Consider the following 27,595-nt stretch of genomic DNA (forward strand, 5'->3'; position numbering starts at 1 on the left):
CTCCAAGACTATCAGATGTGGGAAGAAGGCAGGGAAGTGCTCAAAGGATCAGTCCCCCAGGGTCCTAGCTATGGGACTTCATTCAAAATAGGAGATCTCTTGGACTGGGACTCAGAGAGGTGGTGGAGGAAATAGAAGAAGGTAAGGATTCCAAAAGAATTTCCTTTGAGAAGGTGGACATATAGCCAGGTGAGGTGGCAAATGCCTGTAATCCCATCAACTCAGAGGCTGAGAGAGGAGAATAATTTCAAAGCAAACCTCAGCAACTTAGCTAGGCCCTAAGAAACTTAGCAAGACCCTGTCTCCAAATTTAAAAAATAATAATCAAATGAAAAGTATTGGAGATGTGGCTCTGTGGTTCAACACCCCTGGGTTCAATCCCTGGGGGGGTGGGGGGGAGAGAGAGAGAGAGAAGAGGGAGAAAGATGGACACAGGTGCTGGGTCCCATCTCCTCCCTCAGCACAGGCTGGGCACCTTAGAAAGGATGGGGCTCAGAGCTCACAGGCCCAAAGGTGGGCACCTTCCCATCTTACAACTGGAGAAGAACTGGTCAGGAACTACTGAAAAAAATAGGTGTCAGGGACAGGACTGTGCTAGGCAGGACCTCCTAGGACAGAGAGATTTTCCACCATAAATTCACATGGCAGGAAGACCTCTTAGATCTAACATAGACCTAATCTCTAAACAAAAAAGACTACAGAAACTGAAGCCCTCAATGCATTGGACTCCCTGAAATTCAGACTCTGAGATTGACGCCCTCTCTTCTACCAAGGCAGCCCTAGAAGGTTCTCTGTAGGGAGATTTTGCAGGGGTTGCAATGATAGTGCTTTGTCAATAAGAAATCTTTTTCTATCTCCTTTGTTCTTAACTCATATTCATTTGCAACTTCCCTGAGATTCTTACTGTGTAGTGGGAGAATCTGGCAACTAGGAGGAAAGTAGCCCAGAGAAGAAGTTCACAGTCTCTTGGAGCATCAGATGGAAAACAGTAGTCAGAAGGACTTGAGTCTCTCTTCTCTCCCCTTCCTCTTTTTCTTCCTCCCAGTACATGACCCCCCAACTCTCTGTGTTCTTACTGTATGGAGCTAACCGTGGCTGGGACCTCCTGAGACAGTTTCTCTCTCCACCCTGGTCAGTTTGCTGTACCTACCTGTGTCCTCCCTTCCCTAAGCCTAGAAACTCTGCTCTGGGATGGACTCCTGGAATTCCCTCCTCCTTTCTGCCCAACTCAGCTCCTGCCACACTTAGCCTCTCCCCATCACTCCTGAGAACAAGACTGTCCACAGAATTCAGGACACACCAATGCTGTTGGTATCCCAAACTCTTAAATTCAGAGCCCACCTCAATTCTTTACCCAGTGATAGATTTAGAAACAAAAGAGAAATAGGAGGAAACTGCCAAACAATAGACCTGCCAAGAACATCAGGACACTTGCTAACAATGAGCTCCTAACTCCCAGGGAACCAGTGTGAAGAAGGAAATAGGTGCCTCATAATTTCTATGAGGTTAAACAAAGTCTTTGCTGCTGGGAACTGACAGGGCATCTTGTATCACTATTAGAGATGGAGACATGTTTTATTTGAGGTTTCAGCACTGAGGGGACTTGGGTTCTGACATACACATAGGTGACCAATCTGTGGCCCCAGAACATAGTGATTTTCTAAAGTGTGTGGCACAGAAGATCACCTGCCATCTTCTTTGGTGATGAAGACATTATTTAGTGGGAGCATTTCATTCAATTGTGGACATCAGCAGGAAAACTAGATCTTGTATTGAGACTTTCTCCATGAGGCTGCGACTAGCAGGGTTAGAGTTCCAGTCACTTTCTGATGATGAAGGAATGCTGAGTCTGTGGCCCAACCCCCTGGCTCATAAAATCCCTGGGGTCCAGTCTCTTTACTCTACCATGGGAGTTAGCCAACTTGGGGCCCAGAACTTAGAGTCAGGCCTGTGTCACCATGGACAGGAACTGTGGGAGAACCACAATGAATGCCCAGGGTGAGTCTCCTCATCAGCTCCTGTTGGAGTTTTCTGTGGCTGCCAAAACATATCACTGCACACATAGTGGTTCGAACCAACATGCATTTATTCTCTCATAGGTCTGCAGGTCAGATGTCCAAAATGCATCCTGGGGAGCTAAAACCAAGGTGTTGGCAGGGCCAGGCTCCTTTCAGAGACTTTGAGGAAGAGTCCATTGCCCGACCTTTTCCAGCTCCTAGAGGATACCACATTCCTGGACTCCTGATCCCTTCCTCCAATTTCAAAGCCAGCTGTGTAGCATCTACAAATTTCTTTTTCTGCTCTTTTTCTGGCTTTCTCTTCCCCTCTCCCCTCTCCTCTCTTTCTTTCTCTCTCTCTCTATATCGCTCCCTCCCTCTTCTTCCATTCCTACATTCCTTCTCTTATTCTGACCTCCTACCTCCTCTTTTCCTTATAAAGACCATACCTTGGACCCAACCAGATAACCTGGGATAATCCCCCATCTCTGGCCCCTTAACATCATTCCCTCTGCAAAGTCCCTGTGGTCACAGAGCATAACACATTCACAGGTTCCAGAATTAGGAGGCACTGTCCTTAGGAATCATCATTCAGTCAAGCTCAGTTCTGTCCCTAATTCCCTGGGGGTTTGGGGAGACTTCTCCGCAATTCCTCTCCCTTTCTATGTCCTGTCCATCCCCAATCTCAACCCTGCCCTCCTTCCTGGTCCTCCATGGCCCCTACTTTGTCTAGGATCATAAAGAAGGGACTGTGATTTCAGTCACATTTCTAAGACATTTCCTTCCCATGATCTCCTGATAAGTGCCCTCCAGACCCTACTTCTCAGTCACCAAACTGTTTTTTGAGGAAGATCTTATGAGGATCTTCAGTCTACAATGAAGACATCATGGCCCAGAGACTCTGAGTGATCTATCAGAAGTAGATCACTGGGCTGTAACCTTCTGCTCCTGACATTACCAGCACATCTCCAAGGACTCCTGAACTCAATGCCCTCCCTTTCTGCCTCAAGCCCAGAATCTCCTGCCAACTCCTCTCTCTCTACACTTCCCATGGCACTGATGACCTTCAAGTGACTCCATCCAAGGATCCTCTCACCATTTTCCTCTGTTGATCTTGACCCTGAACACTCCATGCCACTCTCACCATCTTAAAACTCTTCACCCCTGCTAGGCCCCTCTCCCTGGTCCTCTATACTGGTGCTGCTCTGTCAGGAACACTGGAACTGAATCCTTGGGCTACTCTGGACCTGTTGCTTCTTTTCCTGCTCAATCTCTTAGCCTTTCTCAGGGCTTGTTGGCTAATGGAAGCTGCTGACCTGGCTTCTCCTGGTGGCAGCCTTGCCCCAGAATGGGCTTACCATTCTGAGTCCCCACTAAAGGCAGGCATCCCAGTGACAAGGGCTGTGTCTCTAGCCATCTGTCCCTCAGAGGTTCAGTTGGTTTCCAGACTAGACCTTACTGAGCCTTCCATGTTTTCTGTTTCACTGCAAAGTTGCTCCCAGTTCTACTGCAGGTATGATCTCACCTGCCACCACCTGTCATCATAGTGATCTTGGCTGAGGACTACTTTCAGGTAAACTCTGAGCTGGTATCTGACATGTTTTATATCACGTGATCCCAGACCACCTTGGAGGCAGATGTCAATACCCACCACAGCTTGTGGATGAGAAGACAGAGGTTCTAAGAGATAAGGCAACTTGCCTGAGTCCCACAGCTACACAGATGGTGGGCACCTGGGTCCACTGGCCCAAGGTCAACCCAAGGTGCTACACCTTCCCCCATGCCTGACTGAAAGGGCCAAGCCAGCCTGGTGCCATAGACATTAAAGGCCACATGGATGATGGGTACCAAATTGCCTGGCCTCAGGTTACTCTACCTCCTAAGGAGGCTGTGCCTCTGCAAGGTCAAGAGAAGATGCTAAGCATATGAACCCTATTATTGTTCTGTACTCCTCTGTCTACTCTGGCTCAGTGGGTCCACTAAGCAAAGTATATGTGCCCATTTCACAGATGAGAGGACTGAGTCTCCAATGGTGGAGGGATGACCCAGTCAGGGTCACAGAGTGAGTTGTGGGGCAATCCATCCCAAGACTCTTTTCACAGATCTTTATCCCTGTGGTTCATTGTCATTGATTCATTAATTCACTCACACATTCATTCAATAATCCCTTAGTGTGCACAGCTATGGTATGGGCCAGGTGCTGGGTTGGAGGGACATGAGGACCACCTACCCTGGAGGAATTCACAAGCTAGTAGGGGACAATGTGGAATCTACCACTGCTCCCCTCCTTAAGTTCCTGGAGGTCAGCACCACCTGCCCAGCCCAGGGAATCTCTGATGCAGCACAAGAATATCTCCCCAAACTTGGGATGAATTTAACCAACAGAAACATCTGTGGGATACCTCACAGTTGCCAGCTCTGGGCCACTTAGGACATATCACAATGCTTCATTGACCCTCCAGCGACTCTGAGCTATGATTACCCATCTCACAGATGAACCTGAGGAACATATAGACCAAACACAGCTGATCCAGACTTACACCCACTCCATCTGATCCCACCCCTGTGCCTAGCTCAGACCTATATTGACCCTAGGGAGTAATAGCTTCACCACATAGGACAGGTCTGTGCTACGTAAGCCCCTCAAGGTAAAAAGAATATCAGGGTCCAGTAGTGGGTGGGCCCTGGTCTGTAACAAGGTGCTCAGAGTCAGATGGGGGAGAAAGACTGGTTTCCTCTACAGCAAAAGCCATAGCCCAGAATAGCATAGGTGGGGGTGGGGAGCCCTAGGGAGGGGACTCTGGGGCTCTGGAGGAGGGACAGTGAAGTGGCTGCTCAGGCCTGGGGGAGGGGGAAAAAGGAGGCTGTTTGGGGCCCAGGGAGGCGGAGAGGGAGAAGCAAAGCCAGCAGCTCCTACTGAGTTGACCTGGGTGACTCTCCCATCTGGCCCAATCCCCCTGAGAGAACTGCAAAGGTACCAGGAGAGTATCTTCAAGCAGGTCTGGACAGGGGACACTCACATCCTTCATCCCACAGTACTCATGGCCCCTAGCCTGTATATCCAAACACACAGGTCCAAAAGAAATTTTTCAAGTCAATTAGAAATTTCAACTTCTAGGAGTATGGATGACATAGTCACTGTCCACTTGTAATGCCCACTGGTTTAATGACACAACATAATGTTAGTAAACTTTGCCCTTTCTATCTGACACATCAGCTTCTTCACCAGGGTCTCTGTCATTCCTGGGCCAATTTCCCTGTGTCCCACTCCATCTCCAGAGCATTTCCCTGCTGCTGTCTCAATCCTTAAGGTCTCACAGAAACCTCACCCTTCATCCCCTCATCAGGATGACTTTCCATGTCTCTGAAGAAGTCACACATCATGACCTTGAATCAAACATCTTCCCTGTGACTCCTCAATGAGATATGCATGAGGAACAGTCCCGAGTCCCTCAACTCGGGTCCCTCACACACATTAAGATTGGATGATTCCTGTTGGGCGCTGTGGCACACACCTATAATCCCAGCAGCTGGGGAGGCTGAGGAAAGAGGATCTTGGGTTCAAAGCCAGCGTCAGCAAAAGCGAGGTGCTAAGCAACTCAATGAGACCCTGTCTCTAAATAAAATACAAATTAGGGCTGGGAATGTGGCTCAATGGTTGAGTGTACCTGAGTTCAATCTCCAGTACCAAAAAAAAAAAAAGATTGGATGATTCCCAAATTTGCATTGACACAGTCTGGGAAGGCTACTTCTTTCTCAAAAACATTTTGTTGTGCAAATTCTTTTAAGGAGATTCTCTTAAAAGGACCCTGCATGAGAACTCCCTTCATCTGGGGTGATCTGGGGGAAATTCTCAAATAACTGTTGGATGATCAAACGATGTTCTTTAAAATGACATATAATGGGGGGGGGGGGGGGGCGGGGAACAAAGTCAAGGCCCAGTCACCAAACCCTGTAACAGACACTGCTCTCTGAGTCCAGCTTTGACAGAGACACCATGAAGGAAACACAGCAAGATCATCACTATGAGGTTCCTGGTCTCATTTGGGCCTCACCTGGAGCCCCTGGGGGTGAGCTCATTCCAGTTCAATTCTTGAGAGACAAGGGGGTGACCCTAACACCATTTCTTGCTGAACAACAGCACAGTCTATGCAAGGACCAGTAAGGGATGGGCCATCCAAGAAGCCCTGATCCCCAGAAGAACTACACAAATCAGGGATAATGCCTCCGTATAACCAGGACAGGAGCCAGAGAGGGGCTGAGTGACATCTGACTCCGTCACCACCAGGGTATTTGCCACACATCCATTTCCAAGCAGGCCACCCCTTATGGTAACATAACTTCCTACAAGAACATCAACTTTCCAATTCAGTCTCGTAATGGAGCCTGGATCCACCCTCAAGTGTTCACTGAACAGGTTATCCCTGACTGCCCAGCACCTGACCTGTGTGTGGAAACCCCAGGGCCTCCTGACCATGAAGACTCTATAAGAGATAGGTGTCAACACACAAACACACACACACACACACACACACACTTTCTTGACCCACATGGCAGAAAGGAACAGCAGCCATAACCCAGTCTAGGATCCCAACAGAGGCCAGAAGCGCTACATAGGCCAAGGCACAGAGAACAGCTCTCACTGGGAAGGGCCCAGACCAGCCAGATGAGCCTATTCTCAGGGGGCCCTACCTAGACAGGAGCTCCAATTTAGTTCTAATGTAAACCAAGGCTAAGCATGGATGGTCCCAATATAGATGCTGTCAAGAGCAAAGCATCTTTTCAGATATCTTTCCTGAGCACCTATTATGTGCTAGGACCACAGTGGTGGACCAGGCAAGTGTAATCAGGCTTGCAGCACTCAAGTTCAGGGGAGACAGAAATACACCTAAGAGAAAAGTGAATGATGACACACAGGAGAACTGGGGAGAAATAAAGTCAGGAGGGGGAAGGCTGGGGTCTTGTGTTGAATGATACCCTAATAGCCAGAAGCAAGCAGGAACAGAGGAAGCCTGACTCAGGTCCAGATCCCAACAGCTGGTGGCTGTACTCAATTTCAATTTCCCACTCTGTGCATCTGAGTTGATAATAATGGAACCTCATTCCCTGAAGGGAAGGTTCAGACAATCAGATGGAAACTGGACAGTTTGCTTGTTTCCACAGTTGGTTGTTGTTATCATGAGGGTCTTCCAGCCCAAGCCAGACATGGGTCAGCCCTGTGCCCTAGCTGGTCTCCCTTCTGGCCTAGTACCTTCACCCCAGTGCAGCTGGCCTGGTGAAACCAAGAATCTCTGAAGCCCAAAATAGCTGGGAAACCCCACCAGGCCCAGATGTCTCCCTAGGGACAGCTGGTGCCTCCCGGTGCCCAGGGTAAGGGGGATGCAAGGGAAGGGTTCCAGTTTCTAAAGCTTCCACCAGCCTAGCTGGAGAATGGGCCCATGTCTAGGCACCAAGACTTCCTGAACCCCTGTGCCAGGCCTGAACTAGTCAGGAGCTCAAGATCACAGTCAATTAACAGTCAGAAATTGTATCCTCTGTTTCTGGAATCTTGTGTTCAAGCAGGTCCTACCCCTTCCTCAGGGCTTCCCTGGTTCCATTCTGAATGTTTGACACAGAGCTAAGGTCAACCACAGGCACAAACAGATACTTGGAGCTCAGAGAATTCCTGGGTGCATCTAGTTGATAGATACTTGCAGAGCCAGCTAGGTTTGGATGTGGGACTCAGTACATCATATTCCACTGCTGCCCTAAGACCTTGTACTTTTTGGGGGCTTTGGGCTAAATACAAGGAGGGGGAGAGAAACGTGGGCCCTCATAATGGCTGCCCACCCTTGGAGCCCTGGGTCTGGGGTAATAATGGGGAGTCCAGAAGAACAGCCTCTATCAAGAGACCTCTTGGCACCCCTTGCCAATGGACAGGACCTCAGACTATTCAATCACTCATCTATGTGTCCACCTATCCATCTGTCCTTCCATCCATCCATCCAGAAATCCTCCCTAAGTCTTCCTGAGTTCCTGGCCCATGAAGGATCTCAGCTTCTTGTGTCCCTGGTCAGTCCAGAATGGCCCAGCGAAGACCAAAGTGACACCTGGAATGTGCTGCTCATTCACCAAAGAAAGGAGGAACTGTGGCACTGAGGTGTCCAATCTCCTGCCCAGTCTCATCCATGATGTGTCTAGATGCTGAGGACAAAGGGAGTATGAGATATATGAAGGACAGGCCAGGTCAATAAGGCCTGATGCCCCTTGACAGTAAGTGACCAGACTCCTCCATATACACCCTGTACTCCTTGAAGGAAACATTCCCAGGACATTCCAGGGCACCATGTCCTGATGAGAGTGGGGGAGAGGACCAAGTACTCAGACATAGATCCTAGGCTCACCCTTGCATAGCAAATTCCTTCCCCTGGTGAGACTTTACCAACTCTTTTTCAGGGTACACCAGTTAAATGGTTTCTCTTGCCCCCAAGCTCCTGATCCAGGGAAGCCAGCAGCCAAGCCTGCCACACACACCCATAGCACATGTCTCCTGATATATAAGGAAAGAAGCAATAGGTGGGCAGGCCTGGGACAAGTGCCCCCATCTGTGCCTTCCACCCCACATGACCGCCCATGAGCCTAGGGAATGGTGGCCCTTAACTAGTGTGGTCAATTACTCATCAACTGCAGTTCACTGGAATCCCTTTCACCTCCCTTTCAACACACAGACTCACACACACGCTCAACCTAGATCAGATCCTGGAGATGTGAAGCTAGTTCAGGAGTGATGGCCCTGCCAAGCCCAGAGCTCATACTGCAGCTGAGACTTCCCTGAAAAGTGCAAGAGAAACAGATATCATCAGAGGTGGCCTAGTGGTAGCAGCATCCAGGAACAGAGCCCAGGAACTGGATCCCTAGGGTTTGAGGGGTGAAGGGAAACAGAGCCTCCTGGAGTGATCGGCAGAAGCAAAGGAACAGAGATGTGGTTAAAATATACCTTCTCTCCACAGGGCCACTACCAGTTCACATAAGTCCCTGTCAAAGCACCCTGGTCCCTCCATCTTAAAGACCCCAGACTCCTGTCTGCCATCCTGCTTACCACCCACATAGTCTTTGGACTCTGTGCCCCAAGGCTAGCCCCTGCTCTGGGTCAGGCCACCACTGGAGCAGGGAACAAGGGAGGGAGGTCTGGGACCTGCTCTGAGGAAGAAGAAGAAGGAGGCACAGGCTGTGGCCATTGGGCAGAGGAGAGGGAATGAGCAGAGAATGCTGAAGGGTCCCAGGAGGTACTGACAAGTTCTCCAGGCAATTAGGTAGAACTGGGCCACAGATAGGAACACTGAAGGCAAGGCCATGCATGTGTTTGTTGGGTCAGGCCTGCAGGCTAAAGTATCCTGAGCCCTGGATCCCAGCAGAGGAGCAAGAGCAGGGCCCAGAGGAGGTAAGACTGAGAGTAGAGGCCCTGAGGACCTCAACTCTAGTCATATCTATGATTCAAAATAACTGTTTCTTTATCAAGACACATTGAGTGGCCTTATTGTCCCTGTATTGTACAGGACACTAGTTCTCAAGCTGAGCACTCACAGATTCTATGAAGCCAACATCTAGGATCATTGCTGATTCCACAAGTGGGAAAACTGAGGCTCAGAGTAGTTATGAATGAGGCAGAATGAGCACCTGGGTGTCTTGACTTCTAGCCGAGAGCCTCCCATCTAAGGAATGGGGACATTGAGACCAGAAGAGAAAGGGACTTGCCCAAATTTACAGGGGGTGCTCCAGTACCAAGTGCTGCTCTCCGTCAGGACCTAAACATGCTCATATGGAATAATCCCACTCCATCATTCCAAAGCCCAACCACATTTCAGAAAGGGGAATAAAAAAGAGCCCTGAAAACAGACATGGGGCAGAGTCGGTGATCCAGGGGCCAGGAATCCAAGAGATCAGGAAGAAGGAGGGACAGAAGCAAAGGGCCTGGGGAGGCCCAAAGAGTTTTTCTTTACAGAGGAGATTGTGTGGAGGACAGACAAGGATGGATCCAGCCCTCATTAGCTCCTGACTTTGAGCAATTCATTTCCCCTCTGTGGACCTGCTCCTTATTTGTACAGGGATCAATAACAACAATCTGTCCCCAGTAGAGTGGGTTTAGAGAACTGTGGAGATTATGGTTATTGTGCCTGGCCCATGGGCTCCTTACCAATCCCCATTGATGTCATTGCCTAGATTCTTGCCCAGGTCTGTCCCTGACATGCTATAACCCTGAACAAATAACTTCCCCTTTCAGTATCCCAGCCTTCCCATCTGCCCAAGGAGGAGCCAGGTGAGGTTCCCAGAGGATCAGACATCTAGGAAATCACAGCATTCTGGATGATGGGGTTGGGATTGGCCAGGGACACCCTTAACCTGATGGGTCAGTGAGGCCTGAGGTAGGAATAGGGTGGGAGCCAGTTCAATGGCTGAGGTGGGAGTACGGGGCATGAGTTGCTTTTCCCAGCTCTGGTGGCCCTTCCTGCATCTGGTCACCCCTGGGAATCCCCCAGGCTAAAGTTAACCCTCCGCTGGCTGAAACCAGAACTCAGGGTGACAAAAGGAGAGAAATAAGGGGAAGAGAAACCAAGCTCATGGCCAACAGGGCATGGGATGAGTGACAAACAGGGCCAGCTGTGGCCTAGGAGGGGCAAGGGTGGTTTCAGGACCGAAACCGGATGTTTATGCAGCTCACAGGTGGAGGCAGTAGAACCCTTCCTACCCCTCCCAACCCCGAGCCCCAGACCCTGGGCCTGATACTGCCCCCTGGCTGCCTCCCCATACCCCAAGCTCTATCCCTGGTCCTAGAATGCTAGAGGGCCTGACCAGAAGGGATTTCAGAATCAGACAGTGGTGGCCCTGACTATTAGTATGACTAATAGCATGGCCCCAAGAAGGGAAATGACCAAGGCCATGTCTGAGCAGAAGAGTGAATGACTGTGCACGCCTCTAATTCTAGCAGCTCCGGAGACTGAGACAGGAAGATCTTGAGTTCAAAGCCAGCCTCAGCAAAAGGTGCTAAGCAAGTCACCGAGACCCTGTCTCTAAATAAAATATAAAATACATCCCACTGGGGATGTGGCTCAGTGATCGAGTGCCTCTGAGTTCAATCCCCAATACCCCCCAAAAAAGTGGATGACTGAGTGAGTATAGGTATCCTCACTTCCTATGATCCCACAATTCAGAGGGGCCTCAAGGAGACACCATCCAGCCTTTCAGGCCTTCCTGAATTTGTCTTGTATCTACAACCTGGGAATGCCCTCCCCTTTCACCAAGAAATCTTGCTCATGAATTCATTATAGAATTACTACAGGATGCATGACCAGTGTGCATTTTTATCAAGTAAAGGTGTCCAGTTGCCTAATATCCACATCCCCAAGCAGCCTTGGAAAGGTCACAGATTACATCCACAGCAGGACACAGTGGCACAAAGGTAGGCGACAAAAGAAGTCCTATTTTTGTTTTAACACTAACACTCTCACAGAGGTCCTCTCTAGTAGAGATTAAATGTTTGCTTTAGATTCTTCTTTAAACTTTCCCATGGTTCCTGATTTCTCAAATAACAGGTATTACTTTTATAACCAGAGAACAAAACCAAAAGAAAAAAAAAAAGATTCAGATATAAGATCCTCTAAAAATGATGTCTGAGATCTGAATGGCATTGAAAAGGTGCGAACACAGTGTTATTCCAAAGAGGTCATAAGACAAGATGTAGGCCTGGCACACTGTTGTGCACCTATGGTCCTAGCTACTCAGGAAGTGAAGAAGTGAAAATAGGAGGATCATTTTAGTCCATGAATTCAAGCCAGACTATGTAGCACAGCAAGATTCATCTCAATAAATAAATAAGATTTGAAATGTGTATATGTGTCTCTGTAACCATATCTGTATTTATATCCATATTCACAGCTATATCCATAGCTAATTAGTGGGCTATCTATGGGACTGGAACTATAAGTAATGTTGGGTTTCACTTGAACATCTGACTTTTCTCATATTTCAACAATGATCATAGATTTATTGTATAATTATGAGAAACAGAAGACTTTAGTCACTTGAGTCTACTTCTTTTAATTCACTTAACAATTCAACAGAGTGCCATCTCTCTCAGCAAGTGGTACAGTGGGGGGAAATGTATGTATGGAAAGAGGGTCTCACAATTCAAATATGGATTCTGAGACTCTAAGTCTTAGGTTCTGCCCAAAACCAAGAAAATGTGCCACAGCTCCAAACAGCACACAAAGGCAGAAAACCAAGGAAAAGTTGGATGAGCCATAAAAATATAAAGAGAAGGAATTTCAGAGGCAATGAGTAGCTAATAGCAAGTATTTAGCAAACAAGTTTAGAGAAAAATAATCTCTTTAAAAATAAAAAGACCAAAAATAGAATAGGAAACAATTACATGCCAAAAGTTTAAGAACTTTTTGCAAAGAATAATAAATGCATTACTATGAATAAAGTAAATTGGCATGGGACAAAGTCATTTAGAGATGACAGTTTACCTTGACAACCAGTCTCTCTCCTCATGCTCTGATCTAGTCAATGTCAATAATTTTAATAGCTGCCTTACATGTATATTATGAGATATATATGAAAGTGTGCATAAATTCCTTAACAGAATATGTGACTCAAAAAATGGTAGGAATAGGTTAAGAATTATTATTGGAGTTCTCTGATTTCTGTTTGCATGTCCTGAGAAACTTTCCTCCCTAACGCCCATGATGTTCTACTTCACCTCAGGGCCAGAGCTTTGGAGAAGGCCAACCATGGACTGAACCTCCAAAACCAGATGGATCCTTGGTTGATTTCTCTGGGAACTTCAAAAGCTTTGAAAAAAAGAAAAAAGGATGTCGTAGCTACATTACTCATCGTTGTCTATACTATTGAGGATTTTCATCAAGATACATAATTTCATTAAAACCAATTTTAAAAGCAAAAATAGGTATGTCCCAACAAATCAAAAAAGATGAAATACCCTGAAGACACTAAATAAAGGTTTCTCAATCTCCTTAGATAAAGTGTAAAGTCAAAGGGCAATTATTTCTTGTTATTATTCTATTTTTTAATTTCTCTCTAAAATTATGACACATTAGGCCAAGATTATTTCAAGATTATTTCAAAAGGTTTGGAAATTTTCACTCTAAGGAGGACAATAGTTCACAATTGAAAAGCTTAATGTTTCTCTATACATAGAATAACTTTAAAAGTGTGGTAAATAAATATATCAGTTTGAGTGTGGTAATATATTCATTTGATAACATTTTCTTAAATATCTCAAACTCAAGTGTAACAGTTGAATGCAGTTCCTTTCCATGTAACCACACTCTTCATCTCATCTCCAAAAGCCATTTCTGTGTCCAGTAACTCCAAGGATATCAATAAATGAGGAAGGAGAGGAAGTCAGGGAGGGAGGGAGCAAGTGAGGAAGAAATTGATGGATGGATGGATGGATGGATGGATGGATGGATGGATGGATGGGTGAATGATTGATAGACAAGTGGATGGGTGAATGGAAGAGTGGTTGGCAAGTGCAGGGATAAGTGGGTACTTAGGTGAATGGATGAATGGGTAATTATGTAGTGAGTAAATAGATGGGTGAGCGGTGAATGATTGATGAATGCATGGGTGGATGGATGATTGGTGGAGAGGTGGATAGGGAGATGGATGGGTGGATGGATAGATGGATGAGTGGGTACATTGATAGGTACATGGGTGGATGGATAATTAGGTAAATGAATTAAAGGGTGGATGGGTGAATCTTAATCATGAGAAGCATAGAAACTTGATGCCTAGCAGTTCTGTGTAAAGGGACTGAATTCAATACTTGAGTTCCAATCCCAGCTCTGACTCTGACTCAAAGTGTGACCTTGAGCCATTTCATTAATATTCCTAAGCCTTGTCACCTGGAAAAAAGGATGTCAGTCCCTGCCCTGCTTACCTCACCAACTGTTGAGAAGGATATTAAAAGGACAATGATACATGAAGATACATTCAAAACACTGGAGAGCTTCTCAGGTGGGATCTTAGTGTTGGAAGGACCTGGAAGGTCATTAATCTGACTCCCTCAAGGTTAGATCATCCTGCCCAAATGAGTAACTTTGAGCAGGTGACTGTCCGTTCTGCATCCTCCTCTGTGACATGGAGGTGATAACTGTGGCAGCTATCCCTCAGAGCTGTACAAGGTTTTGGCAGCATAGTTGTGGAAAGTACTTGACACAGCCCCAGCAGTTGTGCATTTATGAATCCAAGATCTGCCTTCTGGGGTCACAAAGAAGAGGCCCAAGCTCCCCTACCAGGAGGCCATGGGTTTGGGGAAATAATTTAGGACATATAACCCAAGAGTTCACAAAACCCTGAAAAGTATCTTTGAAGGTGCATTATGGAGAGAAATCCAGGACTTTATACAGAAAGAGTTCATGACTCATAGAGGGTTAGCTACAATGATCTAATCCAAGACCCTCATTTAAGAAACTGAGACTGAAAGCTCAGTCAGTGGATCAGAGCACAACAAAGTCCAAGCATCCAGCCTACTAGGGAGACTCTCCCAACCCAGGAGCAGGAACCTGCCTTGGGATGCCAGACTTCGGGTAGGATTACTGTCACCTGGAACCAGTATGCATTGGCAGGGGTAAGAGGGACAACAGGAACACTATTTGTATAGAGCAATAGGTATTTCAACTGGGAGGTATTTCGACTATCATTTTAAACTTGCCCTCAAGGTTGTTATATAAGGGTTTTAATAATAAATTAAAGTTTGGAGAGAAAGAGGTAGTAGCTGATGGCAAAAACATCTTGACCCACTCTCTCAAGGGACCTGCAGTTCTCTATTTCATGAGTTTGTGCTAACAAAAAATAACATACCCAACCAAAGGCTGAAACGAAAGGAAATCAAATGTACCCAACATGCATGTGACATGGAGTTGGCCAAAGAATCTGGAACAGTTATTCCAGGAAGGGAGTAACCAAGTCTAGGCCCTGTCTCTAGGGCCATTCTAGAAAAGAAATTCTGGGTGTTTTCAGGGCCCCCAAACTCCAGGTTCAGGTAGAAGCAACAAGGCATAGCTGAGACTGCAGCAACACAGGTGTCTGCTCAGCATAAGGGAGCATTATCTTGTTTGTTTTCTGACTTGTTCCTAAAAATATAGGTTATTAGTCTTGGTCTTCAGTTTCAAAATTATAACTGCTCACTGTAAACAATGTGGAAAGTTCAGAAAAAACTAAAAACAGGAAACAATTCAGCCAGAAGATCCACTACTAATATTTTGATGCATTTCTATTTTTGTTGCAAATTACAAAAAAAGTAAAATAAATAAATGCATTTGTAAAGTTTGAAAAGTAATGATAATAGTAGTAATGGTTGCATGATGTTCTGAATGTACTAAATGCCACTAATATCTGTTATCTATAACAGACTATATTTAAATGATGATTTCTTTGTGATATTGGTTTTTAAGTGACTGCACGTTTTAGAATGGTGATTTCTATGTGAATTTCACCTCAACGAGCCTCCCAGGCTAAGAATATAGCCAAGACCCCAGGAAGGCCAGAATTAATTATCGCTTTCCTCTTCCATTTAGTTTTAGCTTCTCTCTGTGTGACCTTCAACAAACCATTTTTCAGCATGGCCTGTTCCTGGACTTCATGTAGATTAAATGAGGCTGTGTATGTTTTCCATGATTTGATACTCAATACAGTGTCTTTGATGTCCATTCCTGTTAATGAATTACTTGTTTTCACTACCAACTACAAAGAATCAGTCCACTGTGAGGAGGTGCCACCACTCAGCTGTCCACCCAGCTGCCAGATGACACGTGGGCAGTTGTGTCCAGGAACAGAGTGCCATGGACACCCTTGTGGGGTCCAGTGTGAGGGTTTCTCTGAGGTCCTATCATTCTGCAGCACACCATTTCATTTGCTTTTTCAAAATCAAAGAAAGTTTGTTCTGATTACAAAAAAAAAATTAAGAAGATTCTTTTAAAATAAAGCAGGGAAGAAAAGAACACAGCCTGGTGGTATGCTCTGGTTTATGTGGTATGTTGTCCTTCCAGATTCAACCTTGCATTTCACACAAACTGAAGAGATGTCTATGTAACAAAGATAAGGTCTATTTTCTGTTATCTGTAACAGACTATATTTAAATGATGATTTCTTTGTGATATTGATTTTACCTCCTAAAATTAGTCTATTAGTTTAAGAACATGGCCAAAATTTGGAAGACCCTGAATTAATAATCAATGATACAGATAGATACATAGACGAGTAATAGAGATTTTTCACTTCGGTCATTTAGCATATACATACAGGTGTGGATCAACCTGAGCCAGCATCACACTTGGATACATGCAGCTCAAACAGCACTCATGTAGCTCTTTCTGGGCCCCATCAGACAATTAGGCTGCTCAGGTAGTACACTGTTCCAATCAGGATGAGCCAACACTTCTCCTCCCATCTTTGTGGGTGGGTCCCACAACTGACATTGAATTGACCAATCCCATATGGATCAAGGACAAATCCATTTAAGGCTTTGGAAGCATGTTACAAACTGACTTCCAGAAATGAGAGCCATACTTCCCCTGCTCAGAGCCCCACAGAGAGGCACCTGCAGGCATGACTCTACTGCCTGTCTCACTCCAACCCAAGTTCTGCTCTATAACTGGGGAAGAGAGGTCCCGGAGGTCACTTCCCAGTTTCCCCAAAACATCCACCAAAGTGGGGCCTGAACCAGGTCGCAAACTTCCTCCTCAGGAAAAGGTCAGTTGTTCCATTCTCCCTTGGTACCACAAAACTTCCCTGTGGGAAGTGAAAGCTCCAGACTGTGAGCTCAGCCTCTGGCTGCTCTAAGGAGTCTGGCAGGACATGAGTGCTAGTCATGGGGTCTGGGAGTGATGCCCAAGGTCATTGAGCTGTGGGCTTGGGTCTGTAAAGTCTGCATATACAGGGCTGAGGGAGGCCCTGATGGGTCCTGTTGGTGGTCACTATCCACATGGTCAGGGCACAGGAAGAGGTTTGGTCCCTTCTTCCCCAGATCACACCAAGCCCTTAGTATTCAAGGCTAAAGACCCTAGTTTGGCCTTCTTGTGGAAGGTTAAGGAATCCTGGTCCCAGCACATTCAGTAGCAGGGCTTCCTATCTGGCCTGGGTCACAAAGCCCAGGCTATTGGCTCCTCAGGAGTCCTGTATGTTCAGCCTCACAGCCCTAGGAACCAAAGTCACCATATACTCACTAGGAAAGTTCAAAAGGAGACTTAGAGAGCAGCTAGACAGGAGAAACTGAGGCTTGGTAGAGTCACACCAGGAACTCCACTTACAGACTCAAGGCCCTGGGATCCCCAAACAAGGTACCCTCTCAACTGATCTCCAGCCCTATGACCTGAATCCCCCAACACTCAGCATCTGCATTCTGACCAGCCCAGGTCTGAAAGGCCTAGCCCGGCCTACCATCCCCTGGGCCTGCAGGTGAGGGGACTGAAGCACATTTGATACTAAACATCTTGGCCCAGCTTACTGAAATAAGTGATATCCAGAGTATGAGAGGAGCCATTCCCTCCTGCCACCTTTCCTTCCAGACCTGAAGAGCAGAGTAACCCCACACTTCACACTCACCCCAGACCCAGGTCCTGCCCGTGAGCTCCCACACCCCCAGCTCAAGGGATCTCACGACTACACGGGGAAAGGCGCATAGGCTATCTGAAGATCACTTCAGGGACAGAACATCTGAGTACCCACATCAGTACCCAGGCATATGGTCACCATGCTCATCTACCATGAACAGAGATGTCACTGTCCTCCATGGTTATCACATGAAGGTGGCCCAGTTGCATCCCTGGCCAACATATCCCATGTCTCTGTGTACAAGTGCCTCCCTCACATGCACATTCACACACCATCTACACGCATACCTGCTCAGTGCCACACATGTGTACACAGCAAAGACAAAGCAGAAAGTGCCCTCTAGTGGTTACTATTATCCCTTTTCTAAATGTCTCCATCATATTAGTAATCACCTCCAGGAGTCTGCATGGAGAATCCCAGGATGCACAAGTCTGGGGAGATAATTATGTCTTTCCACATGGGAAAAGTATGACATCTCCAAGGTCAAACGATAGCCAAGTGATGGGGCCTGGCATCTCCATTCCCACATCAATGTTCTCACCTCCTTCCACATGGCCTGGACACTCAAATTCCAGCTCATTCCAGCTCCTAAGGCCCCACTAGAGCCCAGAGTCTGGACCTACTCTAGGGTCTGGGGAAAAGTATCTGGGCATCTTCTACAGCTCCCCACTACTCCCCCTACACATGATATATAGTACTCTCCCACCCCCATCCCATCCCACCCCACCCCAACCAGGAGGGAAGAAGGCACCTTGAAGAGAAAAATTTCCAGACCAAGAGTCCCACAGATGGGTTTTTCCTGTGCCAGGTGGGATGGGGGTATAAGCAGAGAAGGGAGCTGGGGTTTCCAGAAACACAGAAATGACAAGAACATTGACACAAATTCCAACACCCATTCAAAGGTAAGAGACACTAATGTCAACTATAATAGGTGCTTTTACTAAGAGGAAATCACAAAGGTTCAGGTTAGGTCCCCTTTGTTCCCCTCCCTAGCCACAGCCCCTCCCTTCTTCCCCAGAAGAACCCAGCACCACTCATTCCATATCTAGTCACTGATGAGCTCAAAGCACAGCAAAGTTTTAGACTTTGGGGACAGCGCAGTGGCCTTTGGAACCCAATTCTGGAGCATAGTGCCGGGGTGACACAGGCCCAGAACAAATGACACATGATGTCTAATATGTGATGCCATGAGTTCTTTAAGTAGTAAGAGTGACAACTGCTGGTTTAGCTGGATGGTCAAGAAGGGCACCATAAATGGATAAAGGTACCAGCAGTGTAGGTGCCTGGGGAGGAGTGCTCCTGGCAGAAGGAACAGCAAGTGCAAAAGCCCTGAGGTGAAAATGTACTTAACAAGTTTCAGGGACAGCAAAGAGGCCAGAAGTCGGGATTCAAGGAAGAGATAGGGGAAGGGAGACAACAAAAGGAGCCCTGAGGGTCATGCAGACATCTTCAAGGAGCACTTTAGGACATCACATAGGATTTATCTTGCTCCTTCTTTCACTTTCTCGGACTAGGGCATCCGACCAGTTTAAATAGAGCAAGTTAGAAGGCTCATGTGAATAGAGGGCAGGTACTGACCAATCCTGGGTGAATGAACCCATGAACTTCTCCAGTTGTTCCTTCTCAAACAGCCACATGAAGCCCTGAGCACCTCCTTCCTATACACACTCCAGGCTTTCCCCAGGCACATCCCAACCTGAACCTGCAGGACACAGGGCATTTGCCTCCCTTGGGGTTGACTAAGCAGCAATCACTTCCCAGAGCAGCCAGACCAATTTATAACCCAACAACTTCACATTTCCATATCCAGGTCCATGCCGTGCCTTGGGGTTCTGGACTCACAGATGTTGTCCCTGGCTGGGCACAGCTCCTTCCACAATGACTGAGAACCCAGGTAAAGCCCCAAAGAAAGGCCATACCCAGGGCATCACTCAGAGGTCCCTCAACCTTTCCCTACCATTCTGATTCACACTTTGCCACTGACTCGTATGACTCTGAGTACTGAGCCTCATTTTCTCCTTGGTGTTTCTCAGAGGTTCCTGAGACCCCCTCTGCTGTTGTGGTACTACTACTCCTTCGGATCTGCACAGATTAGAGCCCATCCCACAGCTTCCAGCGAAGCCATAGAGCCCCCTGATGGTGGGGGGTGGTATGCAGAACCTTTAGTTGGAGCAAGACAAGGACTCGGAGACCCCTAAGAGCACAGAGAGCCCCGCCCCTCCCCAGGGCCTGCACCCCAGGGGTCTCTCCTCTCTGACCTTGAAGCTGCCCAAACCACCGGGAAGTTAAGTGCTCCTTTTCTCGTCTAAAAGGATCTTTGCTTCTCTTAATTTGAATCAGCAACTGAACTTCCACCTCCCCCAAAAAATATACAGGAATTTTACACATTGAACGAATTCTCAAGGAATTTGCCAAACTGACATCTTTGCCACATTTAATCTTTTAATCCATGAATATCTTCTGTCTTTCCCACTAATAGGTTTTAGTAATTCTCAATGAAGTTGCACAATTTAATCCATAATGACTTGGAAATTGGTATAACTAATATTTTAAGGCAATTGTAAATTGTATTCTTAAAATTTATTTTCTATTTGTGGATATATACAGATATAGTAAGTTTATGAATTTGAAATCAGATCAGGTAAATTTGATATACTTTTTTAAATAGATTCTATAATCCCAGAGATTCCAGAGGCTGAGGCAGGAGGATTTGGGAGTTCAAAGCCAGCTTCAACAACTCAGTGAAATTCCAAGCAACTTAGAGACCTTGTTCTAAATTTTAAAATAATAATAATAAAAAGGACTGGGAATGTGGCTCAGTGGTTAAGTACCCCCTGGGTTCAATCCCTGGTACCAAAAAATTCTATTGTCATCTATATAAATTCTGTGGGGTTTGTCAGCTATCCACTTAAGCATATCACCTCTAAATAATGATAATTTTCTCAATTCCTGTACTTCTCCTTTCTTTCCTTCACCTTATTCCTGATGCTGGTATTCCGGTATAATGGGAGTGGGGGTAAAACATTTCATTATGAAACATGATGTCTGCTATAGTTTCCTTCAAGATTTTCCCATCAGACTAACAAACTTTCTTTATATTTCTTGTATGATAAGCAGAGTTGGTTGGATGGTGGATTTTTTTATCAATCATACGTTGGATCTTATTCAATGCTTTTTCTGTATCTTTTGAGTGTGAGTTTTTTTCTTTTATAACATTGCAAATTGTGTATATTTCATAGTGTTGAGACAATCTCACATTCTTGAAATGTACAAACCAAACTCACCCATTGTGTATTATCTAGCACAATAGCTATATTCAGTGTGCTAATATTTTGTTCTAAGGTGTTTGTATCTTTATTCCCAAGTGAATTAAAGTTGTAATCATTCTTTCTTTTGCTACTTCTGTCAGGTTTTGTAAAGAAAATTGTGTAAACCTCATGAAATGATGCACTGTGTATTCCCTAGATTAACTGTTCTAATCTCTAGAGGAATTGGCATAATACTGGAATTTCTTACTCTCTGAGCCAGTTTTCTCTGTGGGAAAACTGAGACTGGATATCCAGTTTTTGTTTGTTTGTTTGTTTGAGACTGTTGTCCTTATGTTGTTCAGACTGGCCTCAAACTCCTGGGTTCAAACAGTCTTCCTTTCGCAGCCTCCTAAGTAGCTGGAATTATAGGAGCATGCCAACTGTGCCTGGCTCCCTATGGGAAGATTTTTAATTACTGATATTATGTCTTTAGAAGAATTGAGAATTTTATGGGATTTTTTTGTGTGGTGCTGGGCTAAACTGTTCTACTTCTCAGCTATACTCCTTCTATTTATTCTTGAATCACATATATATATGTATGTATGTATGTATAGTCATATGTATACAAACATACATACATACACACACACACACACACACACACATATTAGATCAGACTTTTCTAAATTTCAAGAGAAAAGTGGGTTGCTACCACACTATGGGACAGAGAGAACTTTATCTAGAACCCAGAATACTAAGCATCTTAATACTTCTTCACACTCAGATCCTTCAAGAATGAAGGTTTAGATCTCCCCATTAGGTATAGATCTAAGGTTCTAAGTGAAGAGCAGAGAAATATCAAATAGGTGGCAGAGGAAAGAAGCCATCATTATCAACTAAGAGTCAGGTGCTATGGTTTAAACATGGTTTGTCTCCTCTGAAACTCTGAAACTTGAAAATTAATCCCCATTTATGAGATATGAAGAGATGGGAGCTTCAAGAAGTGATTAGGGCTCTGTCCTCACAAGCGGATTAATGCATTTATGTGATTAATGGATTAATGGGTTAGTAAGTTTTTTGAAATTGGGTTGCTATAAAATCCTATTTGGCAGGTCAAAGGCACTCTCCCTGTCTCCTGCCATGTGATATCCTATGCAACTTCAGAACTCTGCCAGCAAGAAGGACATCACAAGATGCAGCCTCTTGACCTTGGACAAGAACCATGAGCTAAAGTAAGTCACTTTTCTTTATAATTTACCCAGTCTGTGGTACTGCGTTATTAGGAAGAGAAAACAAATGAGACACTAGGGTTACCAGATTTAATAAGTAAAAATAGTGCATTTTTAGTTTATGACCTATGTAATTATCTAGGATATATTTATACTTAAAAATCATTCATTGTTGAAGTGCCTTGCATTTAATCTGACAAACTTATTCAAAACCAATTTTAAAAGGAGAATTATAGTAACTTTGCACATTTTTTTCTCTGCTTGTTATTTGCATGTGTTTGTATTTTTAAACACTGTTCTTATCACTATTATTTTACTTACAAATTGACGACAGTATCAGGTCACAGTGGAACTGTGATCAAATTTGAGGAAAAATGATTATTGTTAGCTGTGAATGCAATAGCTCCTGGGAGCATGTGTCTCCTCATTTTGGGAAGAGGGTAAGAACTCCTTTGTATAAACGATAGAAGTGTCTCATTAAATGGAAATACAGAATGGTTTTGTAGTTCTTCAAAAATTTCAAATGTGAGCAGAAGGATAAGTATAGAAGTTGAGTTAAAAAAAAATGATGGACTGTGCCAGTTATCAATTCAATACCTTAGCTCCAATTTGCCCTTCCTTGCACAGTTCTTCAAACCTGGCCCGTAAATTTAGCCAGCTGGTGCAATGCTAGATTTTGCCAGTAGATGGTGATAGAGAGATACTTCAAGGTCATAGCAACAAGAAGGTACGTTACCGTTTTCTTGCTTACTTTCCTTTATATGCAGCACAGGAGCCAGTTGTTCAGTTTTTGAATAGCTCTGACACACCTCGGGAATCCTAACTGAGCAGTTGCAGCTTAATGTTCAGGCCCCACTCTGATCACCTGGCAGCCACTACTGTGGTAGCTCCAGACTTTCTCCCCAGCAAATGACTAGCTCCAACCTCCTTCACCTGCAGACCATACTGAGCCACATCTATACACCAACCCTGGTCCACACCCTCTAGCAAGGAGCCACATGATCAGCAAATTCTAATTCCCGCTGCCTAAGGCTGACGGGTGTTATCCAGCATCTTCTCAGATTACTTCCTTACCCTTCTCAACCATTCATCCATCTATTCATTCATTCAACTATTTATTGATCACTTACTACATGCCCAGAATATTTATAATACAAATTTGTGAACAAGTCTTTTTATAGATATGTAAATACCTTGATGTGGAGAGGCTGGATCATATGGCAGTTGCTAAGCAACTAACTAAATACCAAGAGAAAAGTGGGTTGCTACCACACTATGGGACAGGGAGGACTTTTTTTAAGCAATCATCATGCTGATTTCCCAAGCAGATGTACAATCTGACTTTCCCAGAAGTAGTATGGAAACAGAAGTAGACACAGAAGTGAACACAACAAAGTCCTTGCCCCAAGGAGCTTATATTTAAGAAAGGGAAAGAGACAATAAACAAATTTATACACAAAAAAGATAACAGGTAATGATAAGTCATGGTAAGAATTTTAATTTGCTTCTGAGTTTTGAAATTTATATAGATGATATTATGGAATACATATCAATTGGTTGACTCCATTTTCATTTAATGTGCTTTTGAGATCTAACTGTGATAACATACAGATTTAGTTGAAACATCCTAATTGCTGAATAATCCATCATTTAAGTGTACCACAAGATAGATATATAGATAGATATACACAAATGTGTGTGTGCGTGTGTGTGTGTGTGTGTGTGTGTGTGTGTGTGTGTGTGTGTACAGTATGTACTAAGCATTTAGTTTTTTTGTAGCTATTTATTTTTTTTCTCATTTGAGCGGCCGGGGATTTGAACTGCAGTCCTTGCGCATGCTAGGCAAGCGCTCTCCAAAAGGAGCTATTTCTTCAGCTCCTGTACTAAGCATTTAGGTTGTTTTGCTGCAACAAATAATGTAGCAATTAGCAAATAATACTGATAGTCTAAGTAATACCCCACAATGGAACTACTGGGTCAAAAGGAAAGCACACTCAGTTTTACCGCCCTCTAGTGTAGCTGCACTAATTTACAATCCCTGTTTCCTTCAGTTGGTACCACTCTTGATATTGTCAGGTTTTTCCATGGTCACTATCCAGTTCTTTCTACAGTCCTCTCTCATATCTCTCAAATAATGCAGGCAAAGCTTCACCTGTGTGCTAGACACCAGGTAAACCCTCCTCTGCAATTAGGTGTCAAATCTCCCTCTTCTGTCTGGACCAAGGGCAGAAACTTGTTCATCCTTGTTTTCTCTGATGCACTGCTTCACCCACATAGTTATTTTCCAGTTCTGTGATTAATTCAATAATCTGCCTGTCTCTATTTTCTATTTCTAACAACACAATTCCACATACTAGATAAGTTAAAAAGGGAAGAGGTTTACTTTGGTTCATGATTGTGGTCCAAGATCAAGGAGCTACATCTGGTAATCGCTTTGTTGTGGGCCAAGTTCTGAAGCGTGCAGGGCATCACATGGTAAGAGACAGGAAGCGTATGTGACCTATCCAAACTAGCATTTTGAGTAGCCCAGCTTTGGGATAATCCATTAATCCATTAATCACAAGAATGGATTAATATATTTGTGAGGGCAGAGCTCTAATAACCTCATAAAGGTTCCATCTGGTCCTATCTCTTAATATTTCATAATGGAGATTAAATTTTAACATGAGTTTTGAAGGGGAGAAACCATAATCAAACCATACCACTGCCCAAGTTTCTCAATCAGTGTCACTAAATGGTCACTCTGCACAGTGGTGTGCTAGTAAATATTTACTAACTTAGAGTATGTGTAGGTGATGGGGAACCCTAATCTGTAACATCTGCTGATTTCCATAGTGTAAATATTCCCATCACAACTGATTTCAAGCTACCAAGGTTCCCCACTAATCACAGAGTTGGTCATCAGTTCTCTGAGTGGGTACAAGAAGCCTCCAGCACACCACTGACAGCTCTTTGCAACTGCCCTGTTCCTTCATTCTCCAGTCTGGGGAGCAATTTTAGCCTCCAGGTGCTTCTGCACAAGCAGACACCTAGTGGCAAAGCCAAGCAAACTGTAGACAATGTACAGCCTAAAAAGTGTGGGAAAAGGAGTGGGAACCACCATCACCCAAACTTCCTACCTCTCTCTCTTAATCAACCCTGGGGCCCCTCCTCGCCAAGAAAGACTCAATGCCTTGGAAATGCCCAAAGGGGACCCCTGCAGGTCTCCCTGCATGTTGTGGCTGGTGTGGGGTAGCCTGATTTGGGATTAGAGTAAAAAGTAACTCTGTATAGTAGTAATTTCCACTGAAGGATATGGAAAATGACAATCCCCAAGACATGGAAATAACAACTCCCCAAAACTATCTGACCCGGAGGAAGAGGGAGGAGGAAGGCAATCATTAATCCTCCCCCAGTAAATCCTTTCCCAGGAACAATGGGCTCCCGAGGGGAAAAAAGCAAACTTTCATCCCTTCCCATCAACAATGGGTCCTGAAGGGAGGATGTGGATACTGAAATGTTAGGCCCTGCACTGTCACTCTTTCCCATTGCTGCAGATGAGTCTGGGAAGGAGACAAGGGTAACAATGGATCCCAGAGGAAGAAGATAAATGGTGAACTCCAGGCAAGTTCTGAGTTTTCATCCCTTTCCAGTAACAATAAGTTTTGGACCTTTTACAACTTTTTTCCTGACTGCCCAAATCGACATATTCTGCTTCAGTCTCCAATGATTAATTCACTCTCATTGCAACCTATAAAACTCAGAGCCCCTCTGTAACCAGCAGCCATTTTCTACCCAGAAAATGAGCCCTTCCAGTGACTCTGCTGCAGAATAAAGGATACTGCTGATTCGTTTGAGGTCTGATTCCATCCCAGTTATTTGTACATTAATAATGATGCTGAAACCGTTTTGGTTATTTTTGCTTACATCTGCTGCCTGCCTGCAGGCCCCCAACTTGCCAAATGGCTGACAATTGCCAGAAGGGCACCTCAACCCGAAGCAGCCACCACTGCATTCATAGAAAAAGAGCTACTCAGCATAACTAGAGATATTCATTCACAATAAGTACTTCCTCCTAGGTCCTGGAATTTGGCCCCATACTTCAGGTCCTTTCTTTGATAGAAGACTTTTCTCTCGCCTTACTTGCAATTCTGGCCTCCCAAATCTCAGCACCCTATATCCTAACGTACGATATGGTAAGAGGGGTCTCTCTAATAGCAAAACTATGACACTAAGTCCTGGTCACCAAAATCCCATTGTAGCAGCAACAGATTGCTGACCACCAAACATTCCCGTCCCTTTCCATAGGGTATTCATAAAGAAGGCATCCACTTAGCCCAGGACTCTATTTTCCAGATCCCTAGAAGGACAGTGTGGAGAAAAGATTATTCACTGAAACATTAACCTCCTGGCTTCTGCTTCTCCAGACCAGTTCCTCCTGCATCCTGAGGCAATCATCATCCCATCCCAGAAGCTGCTCCTACAGATCTTCTCCAGCCCACCCACACCCCCTAGCAGTGACAGACCATTCTTCTCCCACACTGACCTATGCCCCCTGGTAAAAATCAATTGCCTCTATTGACTAGCTCTGGCTCTCACTCTCAGACAAGTGTCTTTGCCTGCAGCAGGCTGCATATCCTTGCAAAACCATCTCTCTTGGAAAAGGCCTGAATTTCAGCCTTGTGTGGAATCCCTCTCCTGAGTTTTCATTCCTTCAGTAGCATAAAGTCAGTAGCTGCTTTCTGAATGGCCAATAGTAAACTCCTTACAGTCCTTTTTATTTTTTTCACAAGTTAACAACTCTTAATAATAAAAGTTATCTGTTCAAATTACTGGTATGGTTTGTCCCCTGACTTGACCCTGCTTGACAATCCTGATTGACCCAATAATAGAGCACAATAACATACAGTCTTGCTGCTATCATTTATCTAAAACCCAAACCAAAATGAAAATACCTTCTTCCAGAAATATGTATGAGAGTGGGAATGGGAGACATCAGGAAGACAGTCCAAGTTATATAGATACACCTCACTCATCCATGACCCCACGTAGCCAAATAAAAGCTAGAGAGAATTGGGAGGGTTATTAAGAAATTCTTCACAAACCTTCCAAATTCTCCATAGTACATAAGACTGATAGAGTTAGGGTGGTCTTTATTAAAGAATTCTTGAGAAAACTGCCTTCCCGTGGAACACAGTCTAATATTTTACATCTGACTGTTAATGCTTTGGGGTTCACCCTCTCCACTCCATTCCACATTTTCTGTTCTAATGGATGGAGACTCCAGGCATTAGGTCTTGCAGATGCAAACAGTCAGATGACACAGGGAAAAGCATAGAGAAGTGCTTTGACCAAACAGTCCAATTGCTGGTTCGGTCAATTCAAATCAGAGTTAAATTGGATGGGATAGATATCAGCAAGTATAAACTCAGATTTCTTTGGGATGATCACTGGAGGTAAGGACAAAAAATGGATGGGGACGCTCTCTCCTCTCCAGCAAGCGATGTGGAGTACAAGGTCTTCTAGG

The 27,595-nt window shown here is 44.9% G+C and overlaps 1 protein-coding gene across 2 annotated transcripts in view; it reads right to left on the reverse strand.

The window, feature by feature from the left end:
• RSPH14 (radial spoke head 14 homolog) overlaps nucleotides 1–27,595 on the reverse strand; it is a 239,423-nt gene that overhangs the window by 26,256 nt on the left and 185,572 nt on the right. The window contains exons 7-8 of one of the 2 annotated variants that reach the window (XM_079149735.1): nucleotides 12,736–12,826; nucleotides 2,998–4,496 (exon numbers count right to left, since the gene is read on the reverse strand). In XM_079149735.1, the coding sequence (XP_079005861.1) occupies nucleotides 4,445–4,496; nucleotides 12,736–12,826 (143 nt within the window). In that variant the 3' untranslated portion in view covers nucleotides 2,998–4,444. Of the gene's footprint in view, nucleotides 1–2,997; nucleotides 4,497–12,735; nucleotides 12,827–27,595 lie in introns of those variants that run through there. The other variant, XM_079149734.1, reaches the window with a different exon arrangement.

Source organism: Sciurus vulgaris (assembly GCF_902686455.1).
Source record: "Sciurus vulgaris genome assembly, chromosome: 8".
In the NCBI taxonomy this organism is placed as follows: Eukaryota; Metazoa; Chordata; class Mammalia; order Rodentia; family Sciuridae; genus Sciurus; species Sciurus vulgaris.